Source organism: Canis lupus, chromosome 10 (genome assembly GCF_048164855.1).
Source record: "Canis lupus baileyi chromosome 10, mCanLup2.hap1, whole genome shotgun sequence".
NCBI classification, from domain to species: domain Eukaryota; kingdom Metazoa; phylum Chordata; class Mammalia; order Carnivora; family Canidae; genus Canis; species Canis lupus.
The window spans coordinates 62501880-62514180 of record NC_132847.1 but is presented as its reverse complement, the minus strand read 5'-3'; the positions used below and the strand labels follow the sequence as shown (position 1 = coordinate 62514180).

At 35.6% G+C, this 12301-nt stretch overlaps 1 protein-coding gene across 1 annotated transcript; it reads right to left on the bottom strand.

The window, feature by feature from the left end:
* Positions 1–2153: 2153 nt before the first annotated feature.
* On the bottom strand, positions 2154–3098 carry LOC140641056 (olfactory receptor 13D1-like). Its single transcript, XM_072840343.1, has 2 exons — positions 2564–3098; positions 2154–2371 (listed from the first exon to the last, which is right to left on the bottom strand). Exons 1-2 carry the CDS (start codon positions 3096–3098, stop codon positions 2154–2156), a joined length of 753 nt encoding a protein of 250 aa, XP_072696444.1.
* Between the last annotated feature and the right edge of the window lie 9203 nt (positions 3099–12301).

Below are 12301 nucleotides of genomic sequence, written 5' to 3'. Positions count from 1 at the left end.
CAATTAAAGCTCTGAGTACAGATCATATAGAAAATTAAGTTTCACAGGAACTATTAAAATTTAACAAATTTTCCCTTTTAAAGTAGTATTGCTTTTTCCTAAACAAAATTTAAGGGAATTTATAAGGACAGCATGTTTGATTTATTCTCTGTCTTTACTGTATCATTCATTCAAGAGCTATGTCCCTGGTAAGTTCTGTGTAAAATTTTCCTGGTATTTTATTATGAAAATTTTCAACCATAAGGGAAGATTGAAATAATTTTAGAATAAATACTCATTTATCTATCCACTGACCACTACCATTAAGAATTTACTAAACTTGCTTATTATATATCTATGATCTATCCTTCTCTATATTCTTCAATCTATCTCATTTTTATGCATTTCAAAGCACTTTGCAGATTTCAATACACTTCTCCCTCAGTATGCATATCATTAATGAGTTTATTGTTAACTAGAATTAAATGTTTAATTGCAGTCTTTATTTTTATTTAGAATTTGTATAAATGCACAAATAATGTACTGTTTTGACAAAATGCATACACCTGTGTAATCTAAATTCTTATCAAAATATAGATCATTAGCATAACCTTAGACGAGTTCCCTAATGTCTCTTCCAGTCTTCCCTGTCTCATATCTCCCAAAGTAGCTACCTTTCTCATATTTTAATCCTATTGATTAGTTTTATCTTTATTAGAACTTTAGTATGTACTCTTTATTGTTTAAAGTAAAATCCATCTTTCTCTCCTGGTTTTCAGTTAGTTTGCACTTTCAAATAGACGTACATAAGTAATGTCTACAACTTGATGAACTAGGAGATAAGTATATACTCATAAACCTTCACAATATGTGCCACAAACCAATCCATCACCTCCGTTTCTTCCCACCCTCTTATTTATTATTATTATTTTGCAGTAAGAACACTTAACATAAGATGTACCCGCTTAGAAAAATTTGAAGTATACAATAATTTAAAGTGTTGTTAACTGTTGGTACCATGTTATACAGTATGTGCCTAGAACTTACTCATCTAGTTTAACCAAAACTTTGTACCCTTTGACTAATACCTTGCTGTTTTCCTCTCCTTCCAGCCCCTGGCAATCACCATTCCAGTCTCCCTCTGAGTTTGACTATGCCCTCCATAACTAGAAGGGGATATGAGGCAAGAGGATATAGTAATTAGGATTTACATGGCTATAAGTGGTAAAATCTAACCTATTTGCACAAAATACAAATTTGGTTCGTATAAATAAACTGTGCAGAGGTGAGTTTGATCCTAGTCATTGTTGGTATCAGGAGTTAGAATGGCATCGTCAGGCACATTCTCTATCTCAGCTCTACTTTCTTTCTCAGTCTTTCCCACAAATTGACAAGGATGACCAGCAGGAGCTCTACGTTTACATTCTCTGTGCTTAGAGATTATTACAGAAAGAATACGTTTTTTTTCTGACACTGAAGCAGCACTTTTAGGATTGTATTTGATTAGCCTGATTCAGGTCACTTGCTAAACTATACCAATCACTATGATTAAAGGAATAAACTTAAAAAAAAAGTTAATTAATCTTTAGCAGGCCCTGTTTCCATGCTTATTTTCAGAGGGTTAGGACAGTCCCACCCTGTACAATATGGATTGAGAGATGGGAACTATTGGTCTGTCAAAAGAAAAATCTATATAATTTTCTGTATATTGTACAGATCTACAAACTATGTAGTGATATTATTAAGTGATATTGCATAACAAAAACAACAGATATCCAACTTCAGACACTGAGAAAAGAGAGAAGAGAGAAGGAAGAAGTGGAAAGGATATATATGGAAGAGAGAGAAGAGGGGAAATGAAAAAAGATAAGGGAGGAGAGAGAGACAGAGGAATTGATTTAGAAAGATTGAGGTTGAGAGATTGATTCATCTTGATGAACAGCATCATGACCTTCATGGGAGCAATTAGCAAACCTGTTTAGGGCTGGAAACCCAGCAGATAAGGCACTATTTAGAAGATTTACATGAACATTTTATGTTGAAAAGAATGGGAGTCCAATATTTGGCTTTGCAAACATACAAGTTATCATGACAGTAGGTTTTGCAGACTCATCTTTGAATACAAAAGACAAGATCTGTTTCCCCACTTAGGATATCACGTGCCTTAAGGCCTTTCATGATTTCAATAAATGTAGGTGTCTGCTCAGGACTTTCTTCACAGCCTCTTTCACCTCCTTATTTCTCAAGCTGTAAATGATGGGGTTCAACATCGGCGTTATCACGCCATAAGACAGCACGACGATCTCATCAGAAGTGTTTGTGTCCTTTGACTTGGGCTTCATGTACATAAAAAGGGCTGAACCATAGAACAAGATAACCACAGTCAGGTGGGCTGAGCAGGTAGAAAAAGCTTTCTTTCTCCCCTCAGCAGAATTAATTCTCAGGATGGAAGAGAGGATAAAAACATAGGAGATGAAAATTAACAGTAGAGGAAGCATCAGTATAACAATACTTGCCACTGTCATAATAATCACATTGATGGTGATATCTGAGCAGATGAGTTTAAGAAGGGCCAGGATCTCACAGGTAATATGATCAATGACATTATTCCCACAGAAAGGCAATATCATTGTCATGACTGTTTGCAGTAGGGAGATCAGATAGCCTATGATCCAGGACCACGCAGCCATGTGCACATAAAGCACCCTGTTCATGATGATGGGATACCTCAGTGGGTTGCAGATGGCCACGTACCGATCATAGGCCATCACAGCCAGGAGGACACACTCAGTGCAGCCTAACCCAAGGGAGACTACCATCTGTAGAGCACAGCCAATGAAGGAGATAGATTTTGTTTCAGACCTAAATAAAATGAGCATTGTAGGAATAAAAGAAGATGTGTAACAAATGTCCAGGAATGAGAGATTCCCAAGGAAGAAGTACATGGGGGTGTGGAGGCGAGAATCCAGTATGCTGATGATGATGAGGAGGCTATTTCCCAGCAGAATTATCACATACATGATGAGGCAGAGCATGAACAGAAAAAGCTGGAGCTCTGGGTATTGGGAAAGTCCCACCAGAAAGAATTCAGTCACAACTGAGTAATTCTCCATCTTCATGTGTTCCATGTTATCTTCAGTGTTTAGAAAGGGACATGACTCAGCAAAATTTAAATTTATAATGTAGACTTTTAGTATACCTTTACTTCCTTTTTTTTAAAATAAATTTATTTTTCATTGGTGTTCATATACCTTTACTTCCAATATTGTATTTGATTCATCCTGAAACACTCCTAAGAATCAAAAAAGGAAGGATATGTTATTAATTTTATTGATGATGGATAGTAGTAAGGCTTTGAGAAATCCAAGACATCTGAGAACTACACAGCAGCATAGTCAAGGCTATTAATACTCTGAGAGTTCTACTGGAAAGTGCCAGATAAAATTTAGGACAAACTACTTTCGAATGTAGATAGATAAGGATGTTTTTATTAATGGAAAATTTTAAATTAAAGCTGTTTTCTGATGAAACTGTTCTTATTTAAAGGATTATGTAGATGTAGGACCATATCATTTAACCTGGATATAACGTTAGTAAAATGTTCATTTTTTCAGAGTCTCAGCTCGAAGTAAACTGGGAAAAAGCAATAATTATTTCTCACATCATTTGAGTCAATGTAGATAATATCTGTTAGGCACTTACAATAGTAAGTGGTTCCAACATGGAATATATATGATGTATAATTCTATTTACTCTACGTAATATAGTAATATTAAACATATATATACAAAGATGAAGCAAGAATAGCTTTCTCTCTGTTCATAAAAGGTCCCAGATGAAAGAGGTCATTTCTCAGAATCTAGGTCAAAAAAAAGAAAACAGAAACAATAACTTTACCAGAAGCACCAAATTAACCTGTCAGGTAGGCCTGTCTGAACTTGTTCAGTTACCTTTGCTTTCACTTTTGCCATTTCTTCTCCTATGGTGGTGTCAACGGAGGTTTTGTTTCCTCGTGATCCTCATCAGCAACCCTACAAAAAACATCTTAACAGGAAAATATAATTTGTGTAAAACGACGTGCTTCCCATGCAACACAACTTCCAGAGAAGTTCTCCAGCTCCCCTCTAATCACATTACCTCCTGATTCTTCTACCGTACAAATTCTGAAGGCGCCACTGACACCCCAGATGCTTTGAAGAGGCCATGCTATTTTTCAGTCTCCCCTTAATACTGCACTCTTCTTTATGCATTTGTACATGTTGTTTTCTTAAGCTAGAAGGGCCTCTCCTTAGACATCACCTTTTCTAGGAAAATAATCTCACCTCCTGTTGTGTGGATGATGCCCCTTGTATGTAACAGTCACAACACTCTGTACTTAATGTCTCTCATAAAATCCTTCATTTATTCGTCTATACAACTCAAACTCTGCCTTATATGCTACGGTAGGTCCATTATGAGAACTTGTTTTTAACAATGGAAACTGGATGCAGAATGCTTATCAGTTATTTTAAGCTTGCAAGAAACAATGTCTATACTATATAACATGTTTCAATATGAAAAAAATGGGACATTTTACAAAAACACTTTATCAAACTAAAATATCTTGTTATTCCAAATTGTCAAGAACAGAATAAAATTATCATCAATATTAATTATGCATATATAAGAATCATAAAGTACAGCCAAACTGTATACTAAAGTGATATAAAATTTATTTCATAAATTAATAAAAATTCAAATTAATGTTTGAAAATCTATCAATATAATACACTAAACAAATAGGCAGAAAACAAAATACATGGTCATATAATAAGATGCCAGAGAGCATTTAATAAAATACTGCACTCATTCTTAGTAAAGTTGTTTAGAAATCTAGATATGGGAGGATACATAATTAATATAATAAAGATCATCTGTATCAAATCATTGGCCACATGATTCAAAATGGTGAAACTCTGGAGTATATTTCTAAAAGTCATCAAAGATTGGTATTAGCACTATTATTTTTTTAACATTTTTTTCTTCTGAATGATCCACTTGATAGAATATAGTAAGAGAAATAAATGATATTGCATGTCCTTTCAGGTTTCAAGTTTGATCAGGATTTGAACAATTGCAGAATATTTTTTTTCTTTTAGGTTGCTGGAAGTCTGGTTTGTGTTGATCCTGGGTCATTCTTTATTCATAAAGAATATGAGATGATATACCTTCATATGTTATACAACCAATAAAAATTGTAATCTTGGAGAAGAGTAAAGGGAAAGGAAAATGTTCATGGTATAATATTACATTCAAATAGGAAGTTTCATAGCAATATAAATGATCACAATTGGTATATATGTGGCTGAAAAAAGCCACAGCAAAAGGTTAACTAATTTTCTCTGGAATGCATTTGGAAGCATTATTAATACTCTTAATTTTTCTTCATTTTCCCAAATCTTTCCTTATTCTCCAAGTATGCAAAACATGAAGAATATATATTTTATAACTATAAAGGCCAGAAGTATTTAAAAAATCTTCAATAATGTACTAGCAAACTGAATCCAAAAATACATTTAAAAAATCATTCACTACAATCAAGTTATTTATTCTCAGGAGGCAAGAGTGGTTCCATATTCACAAAACAATCAATGTGATACATCACATCTATACAAGAAAGGTAAAAACTATATGATCATTGCAACAGATGTTGAAAAAGTATTTGACAAACTACAATATCCATTCATGATAAAAACCCTCAACAAACTAGGTTTAGAGGGAACATAGCTCAATAAATGCCACTTATGAAAAACTCACAGCTAGGATCATCCTTAATGGGGAAAACTGAGCTTTTTCCCTTAGGTCAGGAATAAGACAAGAATGCCCACTCTCATCACTTTTATTCAATACAGTACTGGAAGTCCTAGCTAAGGCAATTAGCTGATGAAAAATAAAAGGCATCAAAATCAGTAAAGAAGAAGTAAAACTTTCACTTTTTGCAGATGACATGATACCATATACAGAAAACTCTAAAGACTCCACCGAATACTACTAGAAATGATAAAAGAAGTCAGTAAAGTTGCAGGATACAAAAATCAATATACAAAAAAAAAATCAATATACAGAAATCCGTTGCGTTTCTACACATTAATAATGGAGTACCAGAAAGGAATTAAGAGAACAATCCCATTTACAATTGCACCAAAAATGAAGCACCTAAGAATAAACTTAACCAAAGAAGTGAAAGACCTATACTCTGAAAATTATAAAACACTGATGAAAGAAATGGAAGATGACACAAAGAAATGGGAAGACATTCCATGCTCATGAATTGGAAGAACAAATATTGTTAAAATGTCTACGCTACCCAAAGCAATCTACAAATTTAATGCAATCCCTATCAAAATACCAACAAAATTTTCACAGATCTAGAACAAACAATCCTAAAATTTGTATGGAACCACAAAAGACCCCAAGTAGCCAAAACAACCTTGAAAAAGATAAGGAAAGCTGGAGGCATCACAATTCCTGAGTTCAAGTTATATCACAAAGCTGTAATCATCAAGGCAGTATGGTACTGGCACAATAATAGATATATCAATCAAGAGAACAGAATTAAAAAACCCAGAAATGCATCCACAATTATACGGCCAATCAGTCTTTGACAAAGCAGTAAGAAATATGCAATGGGAGAAGTTCTCCTCAACAAATGGTGTAGGAAAAACTGGACAGCCACACGCAAAAAAATGAAACTGGACCATGTTTTTTACACCATACATGAAAATAACCTCAAAATAGATTAAAGATCTAAATATGAGATAGGAAACCATAAAAATTCCAGAAGAGAGCACAGTCTGTAATTTCTGTGACATTAGCTGTAGCAACATTTTTCTAGATATATCTCCTGAGGCAAGGAAAAAAAAGCAAAAATAAATTGTTGGGACTTCATCAAAATTAAAAACTTCTGCACACCAAAGGAAGCAATCTGCAAAACGAAATGACAGTTTACTAAGTGAGAAAAGAGATTTGCAAATGGCATATCAGAAAAGGGTTAATATTCAAAATATATAAAGAACCTATACAACTCAACACTCAAAATCCAAAAAATGAACAGAAGATTCTGAACAGACATTTCTCCAAAGAAGACATACAGATGGCCAACAGACACATGAAAAGGTTCTCAACGTCACTCATTGGTAGGGAAATGCAAAGCAAAACCACAATGAAATATCCAAGTCAGAATGGCTAACATAAAAAACATAAGAAGCAGAAGTGTTGGCAAGGATTGGAGAAAAATGAGTCCTCATGCACTGTTGGTGGGAATGCAAACTGGTGCAGCCACTGTGGAAAACAGTATGAGTTTCCAAAAAACTAAAAATAGAGCTATCCTACAATTCAGTAATCATACTACTGGGTATTCCCCCCACTCCCGCCATACAAAAACACTAATTCAAAGGGATACATGCACTCCTATGTTTACTGCAGCATTATTTACAAAAGCTAAATTGTGGAAGTAGCCAAAGTGTCCACTGATAGATGAATGGATAAAGAAGATGTGTGTGTGTGTGTGTGTGTGTGTGTGTATAATTGAATATTATTCAGTCATAAATGAAATCTTGCCATTTGCAGCAATATGGATAGGGCTGGAGAGTATAATGCTAAGTAAAATAAGTTAGTCACAGAAAGACAAATACCATATGATCTCACTCATATGTGGAACTTAAGAAACAAAACAAATGAGCAACGGAAAATAAAAGAGAAAAACCAAGATTATAGAGAACAAACTGAAGATTATCAGAACAGAAGTGGGTGGAGGGATGGGTGAAATAGGTGATGGGGATAAAAGAGTACATTTAGGATGAGCACTGGGTAATGTATAGTATTGTTGACTCACTATATTGTATCCCTGAAACTGATAGGATACTATTTTAACTATACTGGAATTAAACATTTTTAATAAAAAATCAGAAGTATTTAAAAATATTCCTTTTAAGGAAAGAGGGGCAAGGATTTAGAGAATGCTGTCCTCAGTTTCCACTAAAACACAAGAAAGGGTAAGAACAGCTAATAGAGATGTTGGAGAGAGATTTTCTGTTGATTTATTACATGGATTGATTTAAGGCCATTTAATGTTTTGATTTCAATCAATCACTCCACAAATTATATACACCCTGAGCGGACACCCTGAAACAGTTCCAATTCTTGGAATAGGATTCTAGAGTTCACCATTCAGGATGATGCAGGTGGTCAGTACAGATAGGATGTACTTCATGGGGCACTCAAGTATATCACACAAAAAGATAAGGCAGAGGAGTGACCAACTTGAGGAGTGGGGGGTATTAGTGATTACTGTTACCTCAGCTTCTTTATTTCTACCAAAAAGAGGTAAAGTTTCAGTTTCTTTCCTAGTTCTTTTTTGTCCTTCTATTGATGCTCCTCTTTGGAGATCACCTATAGAGGGAAAGCAAACTGCTTGAAGACTTCGATCATGAAACAGTCACCCTTCTCCCCATGTTTACCAAGAGAAAAGAGTAGAAGTTTGTAAAGCACATGTACTCACCTAGACTTCCTGATTTTAACTCAAGGAACCTCTTGAAACGGGCTGTTTCCCTCAGAAGGAAATCAAATGCACTATCACATCCAACCTACTGCTTCAGCTAGTTTCCCCTCCTGTTTATGAAACAACACCCTCTTCATGGTATCAGGCATCCCTGGTGCTAGATCTCCAGTGCTTGTCCAAATACATAGCAACCCCAAAGTTGCTAATAATGAGCAATAGTGCTCTAGTTAGAGCAAGGCTTCTTTTCATTTTCTTATATGGCATTGAGAATTATCATGGATTTTCTCATTCACATTTCTGTTTGGAAATAAAGAACACTTCTTTGTTGCTGGGAGCTTCAATGAGCTGGACCCACTGCTGGGATCAATTCACCCAGCTTATCCTCTTCATGCTCTGGCCATCTCCAGGATTATACTACAGTGCATAGCCCTCTGTCTCTAGAAGCCTGCTATGTCCCTGTCCTTTTACTCCTTTGTCCCCTTAAGTCCTGATAAAGAGATGTACTGTATCTTATTGGAAGGCACTTGGCTTGGAGGACCTAAACTTCAGTCTTGGCTCTGTGGCATATTGGCTGTATAAACCTGGTGCAAAACATTGTCTCATAGCATGATGTGTCATTTAAAATGGGATAATGGTACCTGTTTTTAGAGTTGTCTTGAGGATTAGTGCAATGTATTTGAAAGTCATTGGCATAGATCGAAGGCATAACATATGTTAGTTTAATCTGAATGCCTAGGGCTGGTGTTCTTTCTTTTTCCATGATAAGAGAAAGTGACATCTAAAATGGTGTTCATGCATATCCATGGTATTTTTTTCACCCAATAATTCCTTAATTTTTGCATTGTCTTATTCAGCACTTTTAAAATAAAATAAACTACTCATAATTCCCAGTTCCTGTCACCTTTTCCTTTCTGGAAATACCTCTTCTCACCTTTGTCCTAAGGTTCCCTGTTAAATCTTCGGCATGGGAGTTTCATTTTCTTTATCCGCAGTAGATATAATCACACACAACTATTAGTAGTGGTGAGGGAGAGGGAAAAATAAAGCTTTCTGCCCAACAGAGCATCATGTTATAATTTGTATGCAATAGTAAATTAATAAGTCACATAAGTACTTTCCTGCCTCTGGGTCCTAAATATTTATTTCCAGAGGCCCCACCAGTGGTTCAGGTAATCAATTTAAATCCTCCCTTGTTTTCTTTTAAGAGATTTTGAAATCCCAGAAGTGATTTAAAGTTGAATATTCAAATAATATAGAAGGTAGTAACTTTTAGGTACATTAGGAATGATGTTTCAAGAACTGATTATACTTATTAAACAGTCATTTTTCTCCTCTGAATGATTACTTCCCTGATTATACAGATAATGCATACTCACTTTAGTAATTTGGAAGTCCAGAAAATCCAAAGGGAGAAATGAAAGTCATTCATAATTATAGAATAAATACTAATATTTTGACATATTATCTATTCATATGCTATATTTATATGCATAAGACCATGCTGCATTTCTCGATTTATTTTTAATAATTAATAATATATGTATTTCCCCATATTAGGTAGTCTTAATAGAATTCATAATATATTTAACTGATAAACAGGATAAACACGTAAGAAGTAGAAATGAAACCAGTTTTTTGCTGGAATCTCAGTAATTTTTCACTTCTCTGGCTTTTTGAATGGATGACAAGGTTGGAGGACTGGGGTCAGATTCCTTCACTTTATTCCCTGTGAGGAAAAAAGATGCACTCTCCTGCCATTGCTTCCCAACTGTCCTTGAAACTTCACTTACTTTCTAGCAACTTTCTGGTCCTTGACCCTCTGTGTACTTCCAGGTTTTAGTGTTTTTAACTCCATTTACACTTCTATTCTTCCAGCATTCCAGAATTATGTAGGCCTTAGTTAGAACACATTTCTGTTCATATTTTAAGATTCAGATATATGCCAGGACCTTTGCTAAAGTTTGATGCCAAGTAGATTCACTCCGTGTTGTGAGGGGGTACGTTAAAAAATGAAAAAGACTCTACCTCTTTGATGGAGAGAGTAGCAAAGTTCCAAAGCTTGTTGGAGTAGAACTCTCTGCAACTATTTTTGAATTTGCCATAAGTATTGGTGCTTTGTTTTAGCAGGCAAGTAATTTGGTAGGACTCAAATTTCAAACTTATCGGCTCTGAGGTAGACAGCCACTGAAATCTCTGCTCAGGTATTTTAAGCTTAGTTAGCTCTGCTTATTGGTAGTTTAGGGATCAGCCAGTATTTGGGCAGAGCTTATACAGAAACCTGGGTCTCTCATTCATTAGCTGTCTCTGTTCTGTGTGTGTGTGTGTGTGTGTGTGTGTGTGTGTGTGTGTTTGCTTCTAAGTTTTTAACTGCTGTGATCTTCCCAAACTCTGTCCTCTGTCAAGTCAATGAGATTTCATTTTCCATCTGAATTTTTGTTACCCATAGTGATGGTGACTTTGTCCTTCCCTTATCTTAAAACCACTAAAAGGGAAACTTGCCTAGTGCTGTTCCTTCTTAGAAATGTTGACTGCTTCCTTTTTTTTTAATAATAAATTTATTTTTTATTGGTGTTCATTTTGGCAACATACAGAATAACACCCAGTGCTCATCCAGTCAAGTGCCCCCCTCAGTGCCCTCACCCATTCACTCCCACCCGCCCTCCTCCCCTTCCACCACCCCTAGTTCGTTTCCCAGAGTTAGGAGTCTTCCATGTTCTGTCTCCCTTTCTGCTATTTCCTACCCATTTCTTCTCCCTTCCCCTCTATTTCCTTTCAACTATTATTTATATTCCCCAAATGAATGAGACCATATAATGTTTGTCCTTCACCGATTGACTTATTTCACTCAGCATGATATCGTCCAGTTCCATCCACGTTGAAGCAAATGATGGGTACTTGTCATTTCTAATGGCTGAGGAATATTCCATTGTATACATAGACCACATCTTCTTTATCCATTCATCTTTCGATGGACACCGAGGCTCCTTCCACAGTTTGGCTATTGTGGACATTGCTGCTAGAAACATCGGGGTGCAGGTGTCCTGGCGTTTCACTGCATCTGCATCCTTGGGGTAAATCCCCAGCAGTGCAATTGCTGGGTCGTAGGGCAGGTCTATTTTTAACTCATTGTGTGGATGCTGTTGGCCACTTCAGGAAGGTATCTTTGTTTTGTTTTTATTTTTTAAATCTTTAAAAATTTTTTACTTTGATTCCAGTTAGATGGTATACGATGTAATATTAATTTCAAGTGTACAATTTAGCGATTGAGCACTTGCATCAACACTTGGTGCTCCTCACAAGTGTCCCTTATCACCATCACGTATTTCACCCATCTCTTCTTTCACCACCCCTTTGGTAACCATCAGTTTGTTCTCTATTGCTAAGAGTGTTCCTCTCTCTTTTTTTCCCCTATGATCATTTGTTTTGTTTCTTAAATTTCACATATGAGTGAAATCTCATGATATTTGTCTTTCTCTGACTGATTTTGTTTAGCATAATACTCTCTAGATCCATCCGTGTCATTGCAAATGGCAAGATTTCATTATTTTTTTTTTAGTGGCTGAGTAATATTCCATGGTGTGTGTGTGTGTGTGTGTGTGTGAACATCCTCATTGTTGTCGTAAGAACATTTAAAATAAGACATAGCCTTTCTTGACAAACTTCTAATTGTACAATCCATATTGTTAGCTATAGGAACAGGGTTGTAACCACAGATCTCTAGAACTTACTCATTTTGAAATTCTGAAGCTTTATACCTGTGGGATAACCACTCGCATTTACTCC

Excerpts from the sequence above, each read along its gene's own strand:
- LOC140641056 (XM_072840343.1), bottom strand. The coding sequence starts at position 3,098 with ATGAAGATGGAGAATTACTCAGTTGTGACTGAATTCTTTCTGGTGGGA. Across the intron at positions 2,372-2,563 it reads TGTCATTGATCATATTACCT|CCCACCTGACTGTGGTTATC; the intron begins GTGAGATCCTGG and ends CTACCTGCTCAG.